This window comes from Papio anubis, chromosome 6 (genome assembly GCF_008728515.1).
Source record: "Papio anubis isolate 15944 chromosome 6, Panubis1.0, whole genome shotgun sequence".
NCBI lineage: Eukaryota > Metazoa > Chordata > Mammalia > Primates > Cercopithecidae > Papio > Papio anubis.
The window spans coordinates 147190428-147216143 of NC_044981.1; the positions used below are offsets into that span (position 1 = coordinate 147190428).

General features: G+C 37.9%; 1 protein-coding gene across 4 annotated transcripts in view; it reads left to right on the top strand.

Annotated features, from left to right (window-relative positions):
* Positions 1-25375, top strand: part of FRK (fyn related Src family tyrosine kinase) — a 116463-nt gene extending 91088 nt beyond the window's left edge. For all 4 annotated transcript variants that reach the window (XM_021936898.2, XM_021936897.2, XM_021936899.2 and 1 more), the window contains 6 exons: positions 5811-5974; positions 7174-7342; positions 12031-12189; positions 22462-22643; positions 23692-23857; positions 24274-25375. In XM_021936898.2, coding sequence (XP_021792590.1) covers positions 5811-5974; positions 7174-7342; positions 12031-12189; positions 22462-22643; positions 23692-23857; positions 24274-24485 — 1052 coding nt within the window. In that variant the 3' untranslated portion in view covers positions 24486-25375. The remainder of the gene's footprint in view (positions 1-5810; positions 5975-7173; positions 7343-12030; positions 12190-22461; positions 22644-23691; positions 23858-24273) is intronic.
* Positions 25376-25716: the final 341 nt, after the last annotated feature.

Below are 25716 nucleotides of genomic sequence, written 5' to 3' on the forward strand. Positions count from 1 at the left end.
GAACATTTAGGCCAAGAATTTATATAAATAGCAAGTATATTTTATATTTAGATATCCTTCTACTTCTTATATTTTTATAACTTTTTGGAGAAATGAATTGGGACTAACATGATACTGTTTACAGCTGTCTTTGACTTTTTGTTGACTTGTTTTTTTCTTCTGAGACTGAGTCTCACTCTGTTGCCCAGGCTGAAGTGCAGTGGTACAATCTTGGCTCACTGCAACCTTACCTCCCAGGTTCAAGCAGTTCTCCTGCCTCAGCCTCCTGAATAGCTGGGATTACAGGCACATGTCACCACACCCGGCTAATTTTTTGTATTTTTAGTAGAGACGGGGTTTCACCATGTTGGCCAGGCTGGTCTTGAACTCCTGTCATCAAGTGATCTGCCTGCCTCAGCCTCCCAAAGCGCTGGGATTACAGGCATGAGCCACCATGCCCGGCCCTTTGTTGGCTTTTTTTTTTTTAATTTTTAAAAATTATACTTTAAGTTCTGGGATACATGTGCAGAATGTGCAGGTTTGTTACATAAGTATACACGTGCCATGGTGTTTTGCTGCACCCATCAACCCATCATCTACATTCGGTATTTCTCCTAATACTCTCCCTCCCTTAATCCCCCATCCCTCAACCGGCCCCAGTGTGTGATGTTCCCCTCCCTGTGCCCATGTGTTCTCATTGTTCAACTCCCGTTTATGAGTGAGAACATGCAGTGTTTGGTTTTCTGTGCTTGTGTTTGCTGAGAATGATGGTTTCCAACTTCAGGAATATATTATGAGCTAAGTTCTATATCCTAATAGAAGTCCTCTATTTGATGATTATTATATAGGGCAATTGATGCTGGCCTAAGAGTCATAGCCAGTAGGAATGGTAGCTTCTTGACAAATCAGAGTACAAGGATGTGTTCCAGAAACACAAAAAAGTTTAAGAAAATGATATTGCTCTTGAAGGAACTAAACGGACTCTTGCCTTTTGTATTTTAATGTAAAGGAAAATATTAAAATGAATGAATGATATCACTGCTGAAAGTAAAACATTTTCCTGAATACAGATGACATAATGTTATTCTCATGAACTGGAGGTGTGTCTTATTAGACATTTAGATCTGCTATGTGAGATCTGCTGGTTATAGAGCATCTTAGAGTCACAAGGCCCCAAGTTGAATCCTGGCAGTGCCATCTACTCACTTTTATGAGAAATAAAATGGACCTAATAACTACCTTATATAACTGTTATAAGATTACAACAAAATAATGTAAAATAATGCTTTGCGTGGTGTTTGGGTCAATACATGTGAATATAACACTGTTAAAATTGAGTTTTTGATTGAGGTTATGAAGACACAATAGAAGTAAAATTTCTAAGTCAGATCTCCATACTCACAGTTGACAAGGGAATCAGTCAAAGATAGGTATGGCTGCTCTTGGATCTCTCAGCTTGTTAATAATTTAGAAAGGATACGTGGAGTGGAATGGAGGAAGAATTTGCTGATGGCATTTTGCTTTTGAAGAAAGCTGTTGGCACACTATGGGACCCCCTTTATTCCTGGGCTAATGAATGGGACCCCAAACCTAATGAGAGGGCGCTTCAGGAAGACCACTCTGAGGGCTAACTCTCCATCCTCTGCAGTTGGAAGGATAGAACACAGGTGCCTGACTCAGGTTGAGAAGGCTAAAGCATCCTGTGGAAGTAGGATAGAGGTGACTTAGGGCACTAGCCTCTGTCTCCGCCTGGTAATTGTCAGGGCAAGGGATGTGTAAATATTATCTTAGGACCATAAGTGGGTCTCCTAATGAGCAAAAGTGCCACAGCACTGTAGATGGACGGTCTGGAGGAGTTCTGGGTTTTGCCCAAGAAAGCTTCTGCTGGAGGGTAAGAGGAGACCTGTAAGGGAGAATGTAGTGGGAGAACTGCCCAGGAAACAGAAGCTGAGAGGCGACTGGGTGCAGGCATCCTAGAAATGTCTGTGTCTTAGCAACTGCAGCGAGGGTTCCTTTAGAGATGGGGAAGCCCCAAAGGGCCTGCATGAGTGTCCCAGAGAGGAGTCAGCTTGAGTTTCTGCCAGCAGGCTCAGAGTGGGAAGTCGACTGAGTGTGGCCTTCTCATCTTGACTCCCTCTTCTCTTTGCTCTTAGCCTGAATGCTCAGAACCCAGCTGGGAAGGAAAAGTGGGGAAGCAGCTATAGTAGAGAAACAGAGAGGAAGCCGCCCATACCATGTTTCCACTGCTGCCTTTTGGCCTGAAACGGGCCTGAGCTGGGGAAGGAGAGAAGATTTGACATCTGATCAAGTAGCAGTAGAGTATTTTGGTTATCATCTGGGACTGGGCATCTAGGCTTGAATTGAGACTCTGTTTGTGATTTTTTTTTTTTTGAGACGGAGTCTCGCTCTGTCGCCCAGGCTGGAGTGCAGTGGCCGGATCTCGGCTCACTGCAAGCTCCGCCTCCCGGGTTCACGCCATTCTCCTGCCTCAGCCTCCCGAGTAGCTGGGACTACAGGCGCCCGCCACCTCGCCCGGCTAGTTTTTTTGTATTTTTTTTTAGTAGAGAGTGTTTGTGATTTTAAGTGGAAATAAGACTGTCTAATACCTAAAAGTGGGCAGAAAAACTTTGCTGGAGCTTTCATCTAGGGACAGGGGAGTGTTATTCTCACAGACTACAAATTAAAGACCACTGGGAAGAACATAAAAGTGTATGCTTTAATTATTCGTTGCACTTGTCTGCTGTATTGGTTGCATTACTGTGGCTGATGTTGTGTTAGGAAGGCCAGGCGCGGTGGCTCACGCCTGTAATCCCAGCACTTTGGGAGGCTGAGGCGGGCGGATCACGAAGTCAGGAAATGGAGACCATCCTGGCTAACACGGTGAAACCCCGTCTCTACTAAAAATACAAAAAATTAGCCAGGTATGTGGCGGGCGTCTGTAGTCCCAGCTACTCAGGAGGCTGAGGCAGGAGAATGGCGTGAACGCGGGAGGCGGAGCTTGCAGTGAGCCCAGATGGTGCCACTGCACTCCAGCCTGGGCAGCAGAGCAAGACTCTGTCTCAAAAAAAAAAAAGAAAGAAAAAGGAAAAAAGAAAGGTTACCTTCATATTCAGTGTTGTACACCTAAAGTCTTGATTTTTGTTTGATATTTCTCTGCATGTTTCTGGCTTATAGCAAATACTCCTATACTGCAAGTCAACTCAGTTATTTAGGAGGGCATTTTGTAGCCAGGTTTCTCACAGTCCTTACTAGAAAACTTATTTGCTTAAAGTTAATATTCTATGTGTATATTACTGAATATTTTTATATCCAAGGTGAAAATTAGGTAACATTTACTTTGATAACCTTCTATAATTAAATAATGCAGCATGAACCATAATATAGCAGTTTGGAGACTTGATGTCCCATTTGCTCATAAACAGAAGCAAAACACCGATATTTTAAAAGTATTATTTTAAATTGAAGTGTGATACACGTAATAAAAATGCACAATTGATAAGAGTTTAGTTTGGTGAGTACAAAGTGAATACACCCAGGTAACCAGCACCAAATTAAGAAACAGAATAAGATTAACATCCCAGTCACTGACCCCTCATATCAATAGTTTTGCTTATTTTTATTTATTTATTTATTTATTTTAGAGACAGTCTTGTTCTGTTGACCAGGCTGAACTGGAGTATAGTGGCGCAATCATTCCTAACTCACTGCAGCCTTGACCTGGGCTGAAATGATCCTCCTGCCTCAGCCTCCCAAGTAGCTGTGACTATGGGCGTGTGCCACCAATAGTGGTTAATTTAAAAACAATTATTTTTGTTATTATTTTTTGTTGAGACAGGGTCTGCCACCATTGCCTAGAGTGACCTTGCACTCCTGGCCTCAAGCAATTCTTCCATCTCAACCTCCCAAAATACTGTAACTAAAGGTGTCAGACACCACTGAGCCCAGCTCAGCCTTGCTTTTTATTAATGAGATTGTATATTTGAGTTTGCGAGATTCATTCATATTGTTGTGTGTAGCTGCAGTTGTTGTTTATTTACAAGTCTGCATTCAACCAGATGACAATATTTTAGCTAATTCAATTGTTTATTAGTTGATAGACATTTGGATAGTTCTATTTATTGGTTGATGGACATTTGGATTGTTTCCAGGTTTAGACCCTTACAAATCAGGCAACTAAAAACATTGTTAAACACATGTTTTGGTGAATATATTGTGCACTTTTATTGATTTTATGCTTAGGAGTGGAATTACTGTATTACATGTATGACTATGTTCAACTCTAGTAGATAAGGAAAAACAGTTTTCCAGAGTGGTGGTAAAAATTACTCTTCCATCAACTGTGTGTGGGAAGTCACTCCACTTCCTTGTTAATACTGTCTTTTTTCATTTTAGCTTTTCTGGTATGTGCCAGTTCCTTTTTTTGAAAAAAAAAAAAAATTTGTCCTAGCTATTGGCATGCCCTCAGTAAATCTCCATATGGGAAGTGGGATGTCTTCTTTCCTTTCATAAGACCATCGCACCAGCCTGACTACTCATTGAAGCATGAAGTTCTATATTTAGCAAGGAATGCAGAATAACATTCTGGTGGTAAATGCTGCCCAATATTTATCAATAACTTTGCTAAGTGAAAGCATAGGTATAAAGTGTGTTAGTCAATATTTTGAATGTAAGTGCAGAAATCCCTATTCAAAATAGTTTCACCAAAAAGGTAATTAATTGACTCTTGTAGCTGAAAAGTCAGGCTTGACTGGCTCCTGGAATTAAACTTCACTTTCCAAATCAAGACTGCCTCCCACTAGGCTGCTTCTCTTCTAAGGCAAGCTTGCTTCCTGCCTAGAGGCCAGGATTCTGCCAATAGCTCCAAACTCCCATCAGTAAACCAAAACCAAAATAGCAGCCACAGCAACAAAACTCTTCCTGTCTTTCTGGAACTATCAAGTCCGGAATTGGGGTTCCTTGGCTCTTATTGCACTAATTATGTCTTTTTTGGCTCCAGGTGGCTATCAGGTCCCTTTGGACCGCATGCTTTTAGAGAAGCAACAATTCTCTGAGGAAAATTGGGGGTGCTGTTAACAGAAGAAGGGTCAATGGTAGGTGGGTGGCAAGAGTAACAAAATAACCACTGCAAGTCAGACTAGATAAATATAACACAGTCTAGTTATTCCTGTAGATCCTACGGGACTCACCCTTGGATTAAGCAATACTGCTGGAACATTGCATATGTGGATTGCATCATTTTAAGCTCTGTGGAATTGCTTTTATTGAACTGTGTTAGGACATTCTGTTACCAGACTGCATTGAGGTACAATATAATGAACAGTCCTGAGGAATTCCATGCATTATTGTAAGACGGTATTGAGCACACTGTTTATTTCCATTGCCACATTATAGGATTTCATGGGAGAAATTTCTCCCTGGTCTCTACACCAGGAAGAGTTAAACTGTTCCTAAAAACCTTTCATGATTTTATCTTATGGATACTGTGATTCCTCAAAATGGTAGGGTTTCCTTCTTTGCATTGCTAGAGTGATAGAGTCAATTTTATGGCTTATTTTAATCAAGTATGCTAGGCTTTGAAGCATGGATTCTTTTAGTGCTAGCCTCACCCCTTTGTTTTTATATTTCCTTCAGTATTATTTCCCAGTTCTCACACTCTCTCTTTTGTTCTATATTCTTTGGAAACTTTCTCAAATCTTTTCTGAGACGAAGTTGAGAAATACGTATAATTTTATGTATATTTCATTTTATGCATTGAAAATGTCACCACAAAGTAAATAAATCTGCTGGGCTTTAGGAAGAAGTTTATTAACAGGAATTATTTTGGGTTCCAGTTTTAGATGGAGGAGTTGTAAAACACTACAGAATTAGAAGACTGGATGAAGGGGGCTTTTTTCTCACCCGGAGAAGAACCTTTTCAACACTGAACGAATTTGTGAGCCACTACACCAAGACGAGTGACGGCCTGTGTGTCAAGCTGGGGAAACCATGCTTAAAGGTGAAAATGCTTTCAAGCTGTGTTTGCTTATTGAAGTTAACTTTTTTCCTTCAGCTATCTGAGTACTTTTCATGGAATATCAGTTCAGGAAAAAAATTGTCATTTTATTACCTGAGGCAGGTATAGGCAAACCATGGCCCATGAGCTCACACTGACGTATGCTTGTTTTTGTAAATAAGTTTTATTTGCTTAGATGCTCATTCATATATGAGTTTTCTGTGGATTCTTTTGTGCCATAACAGCAGAGTTTAGAAGCTGCCACAGAGACCATAGGGCAGGTGGTAAACTAGAATATGAGTTCTTGGAGGGCAGGAGTCTTACTTGTTTTGTTTATAGAAAAGCACCTAGTCAATGCTTAAAACAATTTTACTTACTAAATGAATGAGTAAATAAATGAATGAACAAATAAAGAAATGAAAAAATGAGTTTGAAAAAATAAAACATTTAATTATGCAAAATAGATGATACATATCATAAAACTATAGCCAAAGAGTTTGGGAAGGATTTGTGGGTGAGATGGAACTTCAACTGGTCCTTGAAACTGAGAGGATTTAGGTAGGTGAAGAGGTACAGAGAAGTCATTCCAGACCTGAGTGAGGATGGCATTAGGTATGGGATCAGACAGGTTAACAAGAAGGTGCCTGACTTCCCAAGATTTGGAAGATCAATTTGAAGAGATAACAGTGCAGATTCTCCCACCATACTTTTTGTTTTTGAAGCAATAATAATACAGTTTACAATATTTTGTTTAAAAAATGTTTTATTTAAAAGTACCTAGACTATTATTTTCTTTTTTTTTTTTTTTTTTTTTTGTTGTTTGTTTTTTTTGAGGCGGAGTCTCGCTCTGTCGCCCGGGCTGGAGTGCAGTGGCGCGATCTCGGCTCACTGCAAGCTCCGCCTCCCGGGTTCCCGCCATTCTCCTGCCTCAGCCTCCCGAGTAGCTGGGACTACAGGCGCCGCCACCTCGCCCGGCTAATTTTTTGTATTTTTAGTAGAGATGGGGTTTCACTGTGTTAGCCAGGATGGTCTCGATCTCCTGACCTCGTGATCCACCCGTTTCGGCCTCCCAAAGTGCTGGGATTACAGGCTTGAGCCACCGCGCCCGGCCTAGACTATTATTTTCAACAAAATAATATTAAATATACCCCCCCCCCTTTTTTTTTTTTTTTAACAATTGCTCTTATTATTCTATGAAACAGATCCAGGTCCCAGCTCCATTTGATTTGTCATATAAAACCGTGGACCAGTGGGAGATAGACCGCAACTCCATACAGCTTCTGAAACGATTGGGATCTGGTCAGTTCGGCGAAGTATGGGAAGGTCTGTGGAACAATACCACACCAGTAGCAGTGAAAACATTAAAACCAGGTGCGAGAACAATAAAGGTTAAATGGCATATATTGATTTTTATGAGCTCAATGTAGCACCGTAAATATCTAAGAGGTCATGGGGTGGCTAATACTGGCAGCAAGCAGGTGTTGTGGTCATTCTCTCTAGCCCAGGTGACCCAAACCTATGGATAAGGCATTAAAATATAAAAACAAGAGCACACTTCCTGGTTCAACTGAGTCTTAAAATATCGCTGATTGAAGAGTCTGACAACTCATCTCTGGAGTTAGGATTCAGTCTTCCAATGTCCTTCTTCCCATTTTGTTCTTAGCCTTAGTTAACAGATACTGACTTAACTGAAAATATTTCAAAAATCAGAAGGAATCTTGATACTATTCAGGAAACAACTATTTCTAAAAGTATTACTTTTCTATGGTTCAAAGGCAAAATGGTCCATCCAAAGAAACTTGTATTTGAAAATGTAGGAATTTTTTTTCCCTTCCATCTTCCTTTTTCCTGTGATGGCAAGTAAAATTATACTGAAATCAGTATTTATTCAGCCAGGCTTTATTCCCTCTATTTAAAAGAGAGACTAAGTAACTTCCCACATACTTTCTAGTTATGTGATCTTGAGCAAAGTTTTGAACTCTATGCTTCAGTTTTGTCATTTGTGAAACAGAAGTAATAATAAGGCCAGCCAAGAAGATAAATTAGGTCATTAGTGGAAACGCTTTGTATAGTACCTGGTTTACAGTAAGTGATGGATAAAAACTATTATTATAATAATGAAAAAGTCAGTAAATGGCATAGCTGAGATTTGAACCCACATCTATTACTATTGCATCACACCCCATGGAAGTGACAGTCTATAAAAGTGCAACATTGCTGTAGTAACCTCATGTGTACCTTTATAACAGAGGTAAGAATAATCAACATAGGCTAGATTGTAGTTTTCTGAGAGACCTGCATGATTTACCTAGCCCAGAATTCTTAGAGGTTTGGTAATTCTTAGAGGTCTGGTGGCAGAACTTGAGCACTTGGGATTTGATTGCTGGCAGGATAGGGTAACACTATGGTTCCCAAACTGTGTGCCAAGGCTCTTGGGGGCACCACGGTGAATTCACAGGAGTGCTGTGGAATACTTAAACGTTTTGAAGTTAACATCCTGAATATTGTACAAGCTGCTACCTTTAAGTAGTTCACGGTTTCAACTTTAAAACAACATTCGTTTTGTTGACATCGTATCTTTGTAAAGCTGGGTTTTTGATGGTTGCTATGGTCAAATGCAAAATCCACACAAAAATCAATATGGACCAGAAAATGGGGGTAGCAGTGCTCCGTCTGATTCTGAGATTGGAGAAGTTGTGCAGTGTCGCAGGAATGCATATATCACTTTAGTAAGCACTTGTAGTTAAGAATTAAATGAAAAATTGTCTTTTCCTTTCAATTTACCTGTGTTACTTTTTCAAATGGCTATTATATTGTTAGGATAAATACTTCTTAACTTCTTTGGATCTAACCCAGTAATCAAAAGAACTGTTAGTTTTTTTTTGTTTTTTTTTGACGTAGAGACATCATGAAAAAAGTTATGGAGACACTAAGGGTTCCTGGAACTGAAAATGTTGGGATCCTCTGGTGTAACAAATTAACAGTGTCAAATTTGATATAACATAAATCTGCATTTACACTTGGCTCTGCCCTCTGTGACTTTGGACAATTTTTTAACCTTTTGGAATCTTCTCGTCTGGAAGTGGGAAGCATAATAGTTCCTACTTTCTAAGATTTTATGAGGACAAATGGAGCCAATGTACGTAAAGTATATGCAGCAAGTTCTTAATAAATGTTAGCCTCCATGGGGCTGCTGACAGATGTGTCCACTGAAGTGCAAACTTACTGGTGCAGGAATTCAGTTTCAGCATTTTCATCTGCCAGATGAAACAAGAGACAGGCACTTTTAAGTGGCCAGGTGCTATATGAGTGCTCCAGGTGAGGACATTCTATTCTAGCACCTGAGATTTTCACAATCACTGTGTGTATATGCTTTTAAACCCTAATCTTGTTAATAAATGATGGCTAAACTTTATTGTCCAACCTAATAATTCTTTTCTAAGAAGAGGCAGCTAGCTAGCCTTCCTAATACTGTTCTCTAAGGAAGCCCTTTGGGAAGTCAAAAGACAACAAAAAAAGTCAGATTTCTCATATTAAAAAAAAAAAAAAAACCACGATAGCTTTCTCTCCAACAGGAATAATTATTATTGATTTACAGTGTAATAGCCACAAACAGCTTTTGTGATTGGTTAAATGTCTTCACTTCACTGGGGCCATTAATCAATCTTAGCAGCTATTTATTGCTTAGCAGGCTGCTACGCAATAAAGATGAGCCTGAAATGAACTCCTACAGTAGCTTTGACAGGAAAAAATTAATATTTAATGTTACATTACTAGCTGAGTTGAGATTGGGCTTCCTTTACTCTGCAGCTGGTGAGCTATAACCAGCATGGCCATGAAGGAGTGCTCTGAAACGGTCTTCACCTGAAGAGGCTTCTGACCTACTGTGATTTCAGTTCTTGTGCATAGTCTGATTTGGGAATGAGTTTGAGTGTCCTACATTGCTTGAATCTGATGGCCACACAACATAGAAATTTCAGTAACATAAATATGTATTGTATATATAATTTTCTTTTTCTTTTTCTTTTCTTTTCTTTTCTTTTTTTTTTCCCAGGCTGGAGTGCAATGACATGATCTCAGCTCACTGTAACCTCCACCTCCTGGGTTCAAGTGACTCTTCTGCCTCCAAGTGATTCTCCTGCCTCAGCCTCCCGAGTAACTGGGATTATAGGCACCTGACACTATGTCTGGCTAATTTTTGTATTTTTAGTAGAGACATGGTTTCACCATGTTGGCCAGGCTAGTCTCCTAACTCCTGACCTCAAGTGATCTGCCTGCCTTGGCATCCCAAAGTTCTGGGATCACAGACATGAGCCACCGCGCCCATCCTCATTTTCTGTATGGTGATCATAATTGCTGCTATCACTGGAAGCTTATATTTTTTGGGTGGTAGTGGGGGGAATCCCCACTGTGTTGATATTTGACCATAGGCCAAACTAGTTGTAACAATCAAGAACAAAGTCCTTTATTATGGCTTAGGTGTCTCTTATTCTCAGCTCCATTTTGCGACTATGATTCCAAATTTTAATCCTATTTGACTGTGTGGAGTAAACCAGTGGTAGAGATGGAATTGATGGAGCTCAGAAACATGTAACGGAAAAGAGAATCGGCCATTTTCTCCTATTCTCTCTCTTTAAGTCCTTGTCCCTTTTCTTCCTTAGCCTGTGAAATATACTTACAGCTGGTCTGTTTGGTTTTTCCAAGACTATGCATTATCAGTGATAATATAAATAATGATCAACTGTCACTGAATACATATGTGCAGGCATTGCTATTATCTTGTTAATGATCTTATGATGTCAGTAAAATGATTAGCCATGTTTTACAGATGAAGAAACTGAAGTTTAGAGAGGTTTGATAACTTGCTCAAGATCACACAGAGCGCTAGTGGCAGAGCTGAGATTTGTCTAGAATGCAGAGTCTGATCAGTCCAGTTCTGAACTTCTGGGTTCTCAAAGGGGAGACTGCTCAAATGTTTTATGTGAAATGATGTGCAGGTCACATGTAACTAACTCAACTTCACATTAATAAACAAGTCACAGTGTTGTCTTAGAATGTCAAAGCTTATCCATGCCTGGGTTTAAATATCAGTTATAAAGTCTTCAACACTGAGAGGATGATGAATGTAGTAGTCTCTTGGAGCATCAATGGAAACTATATTTGCATTATTCATAGTGAATACTAAGATGTGAAATGACAGTATTCCTTTAATTACAGTAATGCCTCTGAAACATCATATTCTAAAAGAAAATATTTTAAAATTACTGGTGAAATGTAAACTCCAGATAATCTTCCTCCTCTTAGATTTTATTTGATGGCAACTACTTGACACCTTGCATGGTGAGTCAGAGTGGAGCCATTAAAATATGATTTAATTGCAGACAAGTCTTCTAAATAGGCCTTAATATTGTCTCTCCTCCAATAGCCATGCTATTAAGGCTCTGACTGTGGAAGCAGATAGTACAGGAGAAAATATTAAATATCAGTTTCAAGTTGAACATATAAAATAGGTGAAAAAAAACCCATTAACTTTTGGGGATGGTCTTGGATGTTTTCCACTTGGCCTACACACTATATTCCTACAGAATTAAAGATAAAATTATGGCCGAATGTCACTGTTTTAGGATTTTTTCCAGCTGCTCCCACAGTGGGCACCAAGGACAGGGCAACTATCAGACTCTGGCTGCAGTAATCAAATATTCAGTGACCTTCAGTGCTCATGTTAATAGAATGTTTTCCTTTTGTGTTAAGATGCCTTGTTTTATCAGTTAGATTATCAGTCCCTCCTTTTTCCTTCATTTTTCATGTAGACCTGAATCTACCTCTCTTCACCTACAGGTCATAACATATAAACCGTATACTCCTGATGCACCAACACATCCAGTTATTAGGTTGCTCTGGCTGAACTGATTCTCCTCTTGATAACTCTGAAGATTTGTGACACTGATGCTCTTACTCTACTGAGAAGCAGGAGGCAATCTTGATGATTCCCACCAGGCTGCTGTAAGGATAGGAATGCCTCAATAACATAAAGTGATTTCTGCCTCTTCTTGTTTCAGGTTCAATGGATCCACGTGACTTCCTGAGGGAGGCACAGATAATGAAGAACCTAAGACATCCAAAGCTTATCCAGCTTTATGCTGTTTGCACTTTAGAAGATCCAATTTATATTATTACAGAGTTGATGAGACATGGAAGTCTGCAAGAATATCTCCAAAGTAAGCAAAGACTTAATATAAGGAAAAAAAAAAAAAGAGGAATTTAGTTTAGCTAGTCCTATAAATGTCAATTTAGCAAGCCTTCTGTAACCCAAAGGATATTTACTATGTGTATGTCTGTGAGAATGAATGTCTTAACATTGAATGGCTCAGCTACTGTTTAATAGGTTATATATTGTATACTCAAAAGGTGGAAAATACTTATGCAGTGGAAGAGAAAATTTTTCACAACAGATAGAGTAATTGAATGTAACATGGGAAATTAAAGAATGGGTGTTTTGCATGATGCTTTATTTCCTACACTAATTGAACATTATCAGTTATGGACCAATATTTTCTATGGCACAGAATTCGGGGACATGGAATACATTTGGGGCAAAAGGGAGGGAAGTATCCTATGTTTATTTTCTTTGCCAGTAGTTGACAACATTGTACTTGTTGCTGTTTAAAATACATCCACTGCTAGGCAACATAAGAATTGTCAGGCAAAAAAGCAGCAATATACTATTGCTTTATTTCTCTATTTGTTTCCTGTAGTCAGAGAAGACTGAAGGGCATTGTGAAATTTTGATGTTTATTACAAATGGATAATTTAGTAAACAACAATACAGTATAATGAGCATTAAAATGAGATGTTCAAAGAAGGTGAGATCAAGTACTGACAGAATAATTCAAGCTTGAAAAGGAGACTTCTATAATTTCTTGAAATGTCAGGGTGGGAATGACAGAATGTATAGAGGTAAAGGGAGGTGAGAATGATGAAACAAAGATTTCAGAAACATAAGAATATCCTCTGATTTCAGGGTGCCTTGTGAAGCTGGTAACATTAAACTATAAAACAAGATAAGAACAACAAAGAACATAATAAGGCCTGTTGAATGCCATTGAAAACAGAAATATGCTCAGCTTCATTGCAGAAAAATATTGAATTTAACAGCATCAGAATATGTTACCCACCATAGAAAGATTAAACTCAGCTATTAAATAACCACTTTTGCCTTATTCCCAGGAGGACAAAGTGCAAACGTCGTCTTGGGTCATATCTAGCAAAAAATGCTTTATAAAGGTCCCTAATAGTATTCACATAATTACATCTAATGGCCTATTCCCCATCCTCAGATCTACCGACAGCATTTAATTCAATAGACGCTTTCTCCTCTTGGAAACATTTCCTTCATTTGGCTTTCAGGACACTTCACTCAGTGGCATTTCCTCCTTCCTTTCTTGGTGATTCTTTTCAACCTATGTGATTTCCTTCATTCCCAGGCCTCTCAGTATCTCGGAGTTCACCAAGACTGTTCACAACCTCACTAGTTCCTTTATTAATTTCATCTAACCTCATGGTTTAATTTTTTTTGTGTCCTGACAATTCTCCAAATTTTATTCCCCCTTTACTTGAGAATCATACCCAACTGCCTTCTTAACTTCTCCACTTGAATATTGTATCAGTCTGCATAATGTAAATATGCTGCAATAACTAACAGTCTCCAAATCCCCAAGGGCTTAACACACATGTTTATTTCTTATCCATGCTATGTTGCAAAATATGTTGGCTAGTGGCTCAGTTCTTTTGATCACCCTGGCGGAGAAAGGGGATGAGACTAATCTCACCCTGATTCTTAAAGCTTCTGACCAGTAGTGACAAAGATAATTCTGTTCCCTTTCCATTTAGACAAATCAAGTCAAAGAGGGTAGGGAAGTCCAATTCTGTAAAGTGCTTGAAAGGATGAAAAAATCATTGTTTGTGAACAGTCCTAATTTCTACTATAGTAGAAATGTCTATTAGACATCTCAAGATGACATGCCCCAAATTGATTTCCCTGTATTCTCCCCAGTAATCTGCTACTCTTGCAGTCTTTCCTTCTTTGACCATATCAACTTCTTGGCATCGTCTCTACTTTTCATGTTCCATCTCTAACCTGCTAGCAAAATCCCATTGGCTGGCCTTCAAAATATATAGAGGATTTTACCTCTCCTCAATGCTCCTACCCTGATCCAGGCTGCCATTTCCTTTCTCCTGAATTCTGCAGTAGCTCCCGGCTAGTCTTCATCTTCTGGTTCTTGTTGCCTTCAGTTTCTTCTCAACACAACAGCTAGAGAGATACAGTTAAAATGTAAATCAAAGCATGTGTAACTCATGAAGTCCTGCATGGCCTGGCTCTCTATTCCCTCTCTGATCTCATCTTCTACAACCTTCCCCGTGCTCAGTGTGTGTCAGCCACACTAGCCCTCTTTGCTATTTTTTCCTACCCTCTGAGCATGCTTTTGCCTCACTCGTTATTTCCTCTGCCTGAATTTTTTTGTTGTTTTGACATTTATCCACATGCTCACTTCTGATTTCCTCAAAACCTCTACTTAGATGTTTCCATCTTGGTGAGTACTTCACTGGTCACCCTCTGAATTTTAAAATTTAATCTCTTTCTACTGACTCTTAAAGTATTCCTTTTCCCTTGTTTTTTATTTTATCCTCTTGGCTTCTTACAGTGTGTATCTTATTCATTTGGCTTGTTTTTAGTATCCTCTGAATATAACTCCACACAGGCATATAGTGTTTTCTTTGTTTCAGAGTTAGAACAGTGTCTGGCACATAAGAAAGTATGTACTAATTAGGTATTGAATAAATAGATTAAGTTGGGACCATCTTGAACCTAACAAGATTGGGACTTGGAGTCAAGCTTGTTTTGAGACTCTTGGTATCAGCTTGAAAAGATCCACTTGGTACGTGGCCAACTCCTCTGGCATTGAGGATTTTTGTGGCTTGGTAATGTAGTTTACTCGGGGCTAAGTATGAACCCTATCAGCTTCAGAGTTAGGCCATTAGGGTCAAGTTTACCAGTGCCTTCATTTGTGAGGATGATGCTTAGCAGCCAGGAGGAGTAATGAACATGTGCTCACTGCAGACAGCTCCTTCCCCAATCAAGAGGGTTCACATTCATAAAGCGATCTTAAAAGTGGATGTGCCACTCTTAAGCAGCCCATCATAATGAATATTATTAAGCTGAAAGATTCTTGAGTAATGGAATATAGTTGAAAATATTTTCTTGCTGCAAATGTAAATTGTCATAGATTTGTGAACTTTTACATCAGTTTTGACCTCTGTTGGTTGTATTAAAAGTATGTGTTGAGGTTTACTTAGGCAGTACTGAGGTTACTGCACCCTTCAAAGTAGGAAATGTGTGTCACTTAGTTTCCTCCAGTATTATGCCTGTCAGTGCAAACCTTTTTCTATCCACTGTAATAGAATTAGATGTCATATGTGATAGCTGAAATAACATACGTATTTTTTGTATATAACCATTTTTGTAGTTTCTAAGCTTGGCTGGATAATTTTGGTAATACATTTCTGCAAAATGAGAGAGATCTGTAAAAAAACTTTAGTATTGAGGGTAATTAATGACAGGTACATCTTGTTACAATTTAAAGAGGATAAATAGCTCTATTTTTAAAAAGTTTAGTTTGACTTGTTTTTTCCCCAGTAAATACTTATAGAACATCTATTATATGTCAGACAACTTGTTACCTATTCCTTTGAGTAATAGGAATCCCCATGAAATGGGTGAGAATAATTGCAATCCTTACTTCATATAGTTGTTCAGAGTATTAAATTAGGTGATTGACTGGAAATGAACTATACAAGATAGTGATAGGAGAGGATCATATGTATACTTTTTTCCTTTAAAAACACTGTAGTACTTTGTGACAGGCAATTTATAAGTATTTTATAAATATTAACTTAATTCATTTTTCTTTGTTTTTAATTACTTTTATTTTTGAAAATGATACTTAAAATTCTGGGATACATGTGCAGAATGTGCAGGTTTTTTACATAGGTATACATGTGCCATGGTGGTTTGCTGCTCCCATCAACCTGTCATCTGTGTTAGGTATTTCTCCTAATGCTATCCCTCCCCTTGCTCACCACCCCCCAACAGGCCCCAGTGTGTGATGTTCCCCTCCCTGTACCCATGTGTTCTTACTCTTCAATTCTCACTTATGAGTGAGAGCATGCAGTGTTCGGTTTTCTGTTCTTGTGTTAGTTTGCTGAGAGTGATGGTTTCCAGCTTCATCCATGTTCCTACAAAGGACATGAACTCATTCTTTTTTATGGCTGCATAGTATTCCATGGTGTATATGTGCCACATTTTCTTTATGCAGTCTAACATTGATGGGCATTTGGGTTGGTTCCAAGTCTTTGCTATCGTAAATAGTGCCGCAAGAAACATGCATGTGCATGTGTCTTTATAGTAGAATGATTTATAATCCTGTGGGTGTATACCCAGCAGTGGGATTGCTGGGTCAAATGGTATTTCTAGTTCTAGATCCTTGAGGAATTGCTAGACTGTCCTCCATAATGGTTGAACTAATTTACACTCCCACCAACAATGTAAAAGCATTCCTATTTTTCCACATCCTGTCCAGCATCTGTTGTTTCCTGACTTTTTAATGATCCCATTCTAAGTGACGTGACATGCTATCTCATTGTGGTTTTGATTTGGATTTCTCTAATGATCAGTGATGATGAGCTCTTTTTCATATATTCATTGGCTGCATAAATGTCTGCTTTTGAAAAATGTCTGTTCATATCCTTTGCCCACTTTTTGATGAGGTTGTTTTTTTTTCTTATAAATTTGTTTAAGTTCCTTGTAGATTCTTGGTATTAGACCTTTGTCAGGTGAATAGATTGCAAAAATTTTCTCCCATTCTGTAGGTTCCCTGTTCACTCTGATGATAGTTTCTTTTGCTGTGCAGAAGCTCTTCAGTTTAATTAGATCCCATTTGTCAATTTGGGCTTTTGTTGCCATTGCTTTTGGTGTTTTAGTCATGAAGTCTTTGCCCATGCCTATGTCCTGAATGGTATTGCCTAGGTTTTCTTCAGGGTTTTTATGGCTTTAGGTCTTATGTTTAAATCTTTAATCCACCATGAGTTAATTTTTGTGTAAGACGTAAGGAAGGGGTCCCATTTCAGTTTTCTGCATATGACTAGCCAGTTTTCCCAACAGCATTTATTAAATGGGGAATCCTTTCCCCATTGATTGTTTTTGTAAGGTTTGTCAAAGATCAGATAGTTGTAGATGTATGGTGTTATTTCTGAGGCCTCTGTTCTGTTCCATTGGTCTATACATCTGTTTTGGTACCACTACCATGCTGTTTTGGTTACTGTAACCTTGTAGTCTAGTTTGAAGTCAGGTAGCGTGATGCCTCCAGCTTTGTTCCTTTTGCTTAGGATTGTCTTGGCTATGTGGGTTCTTTTTGGTTCCATATGAAATTTAAAGTAGTTTTTTCTAATTCTGTGAAGAAAGTCAATGGTAGCTTGATGGCAATAGCATTGAATCTACAAATTACCTTGGGCAGTATGGCCATTTTCACAATATTGATTCTTTCTATCCGTGAGCATGGAATATTTTTCCATTTGTCTGTGTCCTCTCTTATTTCCTTGAGCAGTGGTTTGTAGTTCTCTTTAAAGAGGTCCTTAACACTCAATTAACTAGGTATTGACAGAACATATGTCAAAATAATAAGAGTTGTTTCTGACAAACCCACAGGCAATATCATACTGAATGGGCAAAAGCTGGAAGCATTACCTTTGAAAACTGGCACAAGACAAGGCTGCCCTCTCTCACCACTCCTATTCCACATAGTATTGGAAGTTCTGGCCAGGACAATCAGGCAAGAGAAGGAAATAAAGAGTATTCAAATAGGAAGAGAGGAAGTCATATTATCTCTGTTTGCAGATGACATGATTGTATATTTAGAAAACCCCATTGTCTTAGCCCAAAAACTCCTTAAGCTGATAAACAACTTCAGCAAAGTCTCAGGATACAAAATCAATGTGCAAAAATCACAAGCATTCCTCTACACCAGTAATAGACAAATAGAGAGCCAAATCATGAGCAAACTCCCATTCACAATTGCTACAAAGAGAATAAAATTCCTAGGAATACAACTTACAAGGGAGCTTCATTCATTTATCTAACCACCTTATGAGGTAAGTATTAGTAGTCCCACTTTACAGTTGAAGAAACAGGTATGGAGAGATTAGGTAACTCATCCAAGTCGGAAGTTTGGCTTCGTAGTTCATGTTTTTAACTATATCCATAGCACTGATGTTATCTTCGTAACATCAATCTGTATTAGTTGTCTATTGCTGCACAAAACAGTACCACAAAACTCAGTGGCTTAAGGCAGCAAATGTTTATTATCTCACAGTTTCTGTGGTTAGGAATCTAGGCGTAGCTTCGCTGGGTCTCCTAGTTCAGGGCCTCTTACAAGGCTGCAGTCAGGGTGTTGGCAAGTACCCAGTCATCTGAAGGCTCTGATGGAGGTAAATCCACTTCTAAACTCACTCATTTAACTCTTGGCAGGAGTCGTTTCCTCTTGGGCTGTTGGACTGAGGAAATCAGTTCCTTTCTGGTTGTTGGCTGCAAGATGCCCTTTGCTGCCTGCTACAGGGACCTTTCCATTGGGCAGCTTGCAGCATAGCAGCTTGCTTTATTAGAGTGAGCAAGCGAGAGAACAACAGGGTGGAGATTATCTGTAAGGCAAAGTCACAGCCTTTTCTAATTTAATCTTGGAAGTGATATCCCACCTACTTCTGCCATATTCTGTTGTTAAACATGAGTCACTAGGTCCAGGCCACAATTAGTAGAAGAGGCTTTCACAAAGGCTTGAATATCAGGAGGTACAGATAACTGGGAGCCATTTTAGAAGATACCACATAACTCACGGTTAGTAACCAGCTTGTCTTAATTTCCATACATTTCTTTTCTTATTGAGTGAATTTGATATCAAAAGGCCTAGCTATTTTGGCTATCATAGCAGCAATGTTTTGCCATTATGCTGCATACTAAGTTATAATTTATTTTCATGCTTATATCTTGTATTAGACTGCATAATGTCATCTGCTATAATATAGAATTCAAAACTCTTTATGACTTAATACAAAACAATAGGTATTTTTTTTTTTTTATATGGGCCAGACTGCTCTGCTAGGTGACTTTCTCTAAAGGATAATACAGGGATTTAGACTCATGTGGCTCTACCATTTTGAAATGCATCCCTCTAGCCATAAAGATGTGGGAGATTTTAACAGCCAGGCTTGTGAGTGATGTTCATCATTTCTGCACACATTGCATTGCCCAGAACTAGTGACAGGGCTCAACTTAACTCTAAGGGAAGATGGGAAATGTAATCTTCTGTCTGTGCTCAGGGATAAAAGAAAGGACGAAAGGATTGGTAAGCAGTTAATTTCACCTCACAACTTATTGAGATATGCTACTTGCCTTAAAAATATATATATATATGTACACACACACACTGCTTAAGTGTTTCCCTTAAAAATTCTTTTGGCTCTATTTATTTCATTTTTTATTAAAAATAGCATATATGTGGAAAACACATAATCATATAATATCATTTAACATGTAATTGTAAAGCAAACAAATAAGCAACCATTCAGTCACTGCCCAGATCAAGCATTAGAATGTGGCCAGCACCCTAGAAACCCCCTGAATACTTTATCAATTACAACCCCTCACTATCCCAAATTTTATGATAATTGCTTTCCCATTATTTTATGTTTACCTCTACCAGAACCTTCTTGTTTTCCTTCTTGATTAGGATTTTGGAATTTGCCACCTCTTTCTTCTGTCTCTATGTCCTTCACTCGTATTTAGCCCTCAAATCCTTATACCCACCTGATCTCCAGTCAAACTGCTCTTCCTATCCCCAAGATCACCAGGGACTCCCTTATTATATTCGACAAATGTCTTAGTCCTTTTCTTCATGGACTTATTTGTGGAATTTGACTATGATGGCATTTTCTCTTTCTCAAAACCTTTGACATGTTACAAGTTTCTCTAGTGGTTTTCTTCTCATATTCTTTTGGCTGATTCTTCACAGTTTTCTTATAGGTTTATCTTCCTCTGCCCACCTTCAATATTGGTGTTTCTCTGTCATTTCCTAGCAATCTCATCCACTTTTACTGTTTTAACTCCCACTTATAACTTATGATTGTTAAATCAATATCTCTTGCTGCATATTCTCCCCTGAGTTCCAGACCCATAACTTGTCTTCCTTCAGTCGTTTCCACATGGGTAATTCATATGTATCTCTAACTTAGCAAGTTCTATGTTTTATCTTGATTAGATAGGAGGAATGATAATAACAGATAGGATCTACTGAGTTCTTTCTAGGTGCCAAGCACTGCTTTAAGTGCTTTACATGAATTAATTCATTTTAATTTTCATTTTAACAAGAAATACCACAAAGTAGTTACTATTATCATTGTACAGATGAGGAAACTGATGCATAGGAATGTTAAGATGCTTGCCCAAGGTCACAAAGAAATATCAGGCATATCCTTGATTGAAAGTCTGGCCCTCTAGCTTCAAACCAGATTTTCTGACCCCTGTAATGCATACAGCTGCCTCTCAAGTCAGGGCTTATGTCTATGCTTTTGACCATGAGTCTAATGGACTTTGTGTAGTATTCAGCTTATTCAGACAGGGATATGTAAGAGGAATATTAGTTTGAGTTGATGTGATATTATTTTAATTCTCCAGACATCTGAAAACATCTGTCAACAGTATGGCAGCTAAATCCTACCCAGGGATGACTCACCCCATTTCAAAGTAGAAGGAGTCAGTATTATTTTGTGTACAAATACAAAATAGGTAAGTCAAATGCAAATACAAAGAGTCAGTCACCACAAAATAATGCTGACCCCCCTCTACTAATAATAATCAAACTGATTGTACTATATAAATTTTTTAATACTTAGTTATAAAGAATTCCCAGTAGGAGAAACTTTGCCTATTGAAGGTATGTCCATGTCTGGAGAGATGAGCAACCTATTCTACGAATAACAGACTAAGGCAGAGAAAAAAAAAGGTATCAATCTTGGTGGTACAAATGTAATATACATACTTTATAACTATGGATAGACCTTTCATTTGTGTTAGTGAGCTAGTTTTTAAAAACAACATGATGGAAGAATGAGGATTTTTCATTGGTTCAGCCATAAAAGTTAGTATTGTTTTATTGGCTCAATGACTAAAACAAAGTACGCAATGCTTGAAAGAAATTCAGTAGCAGTTAAGTAATAATTTCCGTGAAGAAATTAGTTAGTGACATATGGTATTGAAATCATGTGAAAAAAAAATGCTCAACAGCACTTATCATTAGACAAATGCAAATCAAAACCACAATGAGATACCATCTCTCACCAGCCAGAATGGCCATTAAAAAGTCAAAAAATAACAGATGCTGGCAAAGTTGTAGAGAGAAAGGAATGCTTGTATACCATTGGTAGGAGTGTACATTAGTTCAATCATTGTGGAAGACAGTGCAGCGATTACTCAAATATCTAAAAACAGACCTACCATTTGACCCAGCAATCCCATTACTGGATATATACCCAAAGGAATATACATTGTTTTATCATAAAGATACATACACATGTATGTTTCTTGCAGCACCATTCACAATAGCAAAGACATGGAATTAACCTAAATGCCCATCAGTGGTAGAATGGATAAAGAAAATGTGGTATGTATATACCATGGAATACTATGCAGCCATAAAAAATGAAATCATGTCCTTTGCAGCAACATGGATGGAGCTGGAGGCCATTATCCTTAGCAACTAATGCAGGATCAGAAAACCAAATACCACATGTTCTCACTTATAAGTGGGAGCTATGTTCACCCACACAGAAGGGAACAACACATATTGGGTCTTATGAGAGGGTAAAGGTGGGGAGGAAGGAAAAGATCAGGAAAAATAACTAATGAGTACTAAGCTTAATACCTGGATGATGAAATAATCTGTGCAATAATCCCCCATGACACAAGTTTACCTATATAACAAACCTGGAAATGTACCCCTGAACTTAAAATAAAAGATAAATAAAATTTAAAAAAAAGAAAAAAGGCAAAATAGCCACAGTCTCAGATAATTGTAGCCATGTTTGAATCATGTGATGACTTGTTACTTGTAATACTCATTCGAGGAAGAGAGGGCCTTGGAATATGTTTGGACTCTGAAAAAATTGTCGCCTTATTAACTTTTCACAGCAAACTAAGTTGTGTTAAAGATATATATATATATATATATATATAGAGAGAGAGAGAGAGAGAGAGAGAGAGCGCTCAACAGATCAGTGTCATTGTACTTAATCTCACTGATAGCTCATTCATTCAAAATTCTCAGAATTCACTTTAATAGTTCAAATGTTCTCTAAAGTAACTTTCTTACTTTTCTCTTTTTGCTTAGGTGATGCTGGGTCAAAAATCCATCTGACTCAACAGGTAGACATAGCAGCACAGGTTGCCTCTGGAATGGCCTATCTGGAGTCTCGGAACTACATTCACAGAGATCTGGCTGCCAGAAATGTCCTTGTTGGTGAACATAATATCTACAAAGTAGCAGATTTTGGACTTGCCAGAGTTTTTAAGGTGGATTTAGTTTTGTTTTAATTAGTTTTTGTAATAGGTCAAAAGTCTAACAGTTAGTAAACCAATAGATATACTGTTATTCTTTAAAACAATGTTTCTCCAAGTTCTGTAGTCCATAAACTACTTCAGTAGTCCAAAACCTTACAAACTGCCTGCACATTCCTATTTCTTAACAAGGAGAAACAAAATAGAGAAAACAGTGACCAACCACTGTTGGAAAGTATGTACTTAAGTATATAGTTGAATTAATGATCTATTTTTCAGTTAGTACCAGTCACCTCTGTTCACCTCTATTTCCTTTACAAAAGCTGTACACTTTGTGCAGTGTTAACCTAGCCACCATTACTCACTGTATGCCAGACTAATTTGCATGCCACTAGAATTCTTCAGCAATCATTGGCTTTTTGATTTCCCAATTTTTACATCAGTCTGAAAGATACTCTATAGGAGATGTAATATTAGGTGTTTTTCTCTTAAATTAATTTGAAATTTCCATATTGTACCCTAAAAATATGGATACAGGGCATGAAACAACAAATAAATGATTCCCTTTTAATCTTCATGAATTCATCACTTTTTTTCTTTTTGTAAATTAATTAGTACCCCAGTGAGTTTATATATTAATTTAAAACACTTAGATCCTACTTTTCATTATTAGCAAGTGGTTACATGGTAATTATCAAAGTCAGTGGCTTTTCAATATCATCAGTAAATCAAACAATAGACTTTGCTTCCTTTATTTTTTCGCTCAGGATCAGATGTGAAGCCAGAATCATGTATTAATTCTCCAAATGTAGTAGAATGTTTCTTTCAGTGCTATTCTTGGCACATAGTAGGCTCTTAAATAATATTTTATTAATGACTTCCCACATATTTTTCAGTCTTGTATACCAGATTCAGAATTTGCTAATGTAATTGTCAATAGAACTAAGCTCATTTTGAATCTTTTTTCTCTAAATTTTGATGTGAAGCAGATTATAGATGAATGAGGGTAGCAAAAAAAAAAAAATTACTTTAACTTGGCCTGGATTCCTTAATGCATTAACAGGTAGATAATGAAGACATCTATGAATCTAAACACGAAATAAAGCTGCCGGTGAAATGGACTGCGCCCGAAGCCATTCGTACTAATAAATTCAGCATTAAGTCCGATGTGTGGTCATTTGGAATCCTTCTTTATGAAATCATTACTTATGGCAAAATGCCTTACAGTGGTAAGTAATTAATTCTGAAGTGGACCTTTTTGCTGCAGGTCACTTACTTAGGTGTGACTTTAACTGTTTCTCCCAGACTTAGAGGGCAGAGTTATGAGGCTGACCATACCAAGTACCTGCGGGAGCTTGATAGATAAAATTTGATGATGATAATTTGCATTAATGAGGTGGTTTATTACTTCCCTCTCCTTTGCTAGTGAATTGCAGTCTTATAGACATCACTTGCTGCAGGACTTAGTTTAATCCGTGTAACCTGGGAAGGGGATGGTAGACCTCAAAGCTTTGCCAAGGAAATTGACTTACTTAGTAACCTAGAGTATAAATGGCTATAAGTTTAAGACTCTGAGCTTCAACTTTGTTTTTTGTTGTTGTTGTTGTTGTTGTTGTTGTTATTGTTTCCGTTCTGTATTTTCTAGGTATGACAGGTGCCCAGGTAATCCAGATGTTGGCTCAAAACTATAGACTTCCCCAACCATCCAATTGTCCACAGCAATTTTACAATATCATGTTGGAGTGCTGGAATGCAGAGCCTAAGGAACGACCTACATTTGAGACACTGCATTGGAAACTTGAGGACTATTTTGAAACAGACTCTTCATATTCAGATGCAAATAACTTCATAAGATGAACACTGGAGAAGAATATCAAATAATAAAGTAGCAAAACAAATTCAAATAGTCAGTTCCAAAGTACAATGTTATCAACCAACTCCACAATCAGTTTATCCTGACGTATTCAAGTGATAGGATAAAGTTGGCCATGTATTATAAAAAAGATTATTTGTGCATTTTATTGACTGGGCTACACTGAAAGACAATCAAGGTGATATGTAATTTCCTCACTGCCTGGTAAAATTAAGCACACTAAACAAAGTTATTTTTCTTTTTAAGAGATACTTACATTTCAATTTATTGTTTGAAATGCCGATCAAGAGAATCAACAGATGATAGTCAGTTTTTACTCAGTGACTGTTGTAGCGTCTTCCTGTTTACTGATTAGAGTGGTTATTCATTATTCCTCAGATTGCTGAATCCCATCAGGCTGTTATTATAAAGGAATTTGATTGCTTTGCTGCACAGCAGGACCTGTGCTTTGAGATTTTTTTTTTCTCTTTTAAAATATCCTGTAACTACAATGATGGTAAAACCATGTTAAATGACTTGATTGTACTTGGAGTAATTGCACATTTTTTTCTATGCATAAAAAAAATGATACAGCTGTTGAGAAAACGAATTAAAATCTTTTTCATTTTGCAGAAGGAAATGATGGAATTTTTCTATACCTCAGTATGTGTCAACTGAGAGTCATATACATTAGTTTTAATGTCTTAATATTGAGAATCAGGTTGCAAAACTGATGAGTTATTATCTATGGAAATGTGAGAAATATCTAATAGCCTGTAAAGGCTGAGAAATAAGTATCAAAATAGTTTAGGAAAATGAGAGGAGAACAGTAGGATTGCTGTGGCCTAGACTTCTGAGTAATTAATAAAGAAAAAGAAATACCCTTTGGCCTACAGATCAGAGTTTTATTTATTTTTATTTTTTACTTTTTATTATAGTTTAAGTTCTGGGGTACATGTGCAGAAAGTGCAGTTTTGTTACATAGGTATACTCGCGCCATGGTGGTTTGCTGCACCCATCAACCTGTCATCTACATTAGGTATTTCTCCTAGTGCTGTTTCTCCCCTAGCCCTCCATCCCCTGACAGGCCCCAGTGTGTGATGTTCCCCTCCCTGTGTCCATGTGTTCTCATTGTTCAGCTCCCACTTATGAGTGAGAACATGCAGTGTTTGGTTTTCTGTTCTTGTGTTAGTTTGCTGAGAATGGTTGTTTCCAGCTTCATCCATGTCCCTGCAA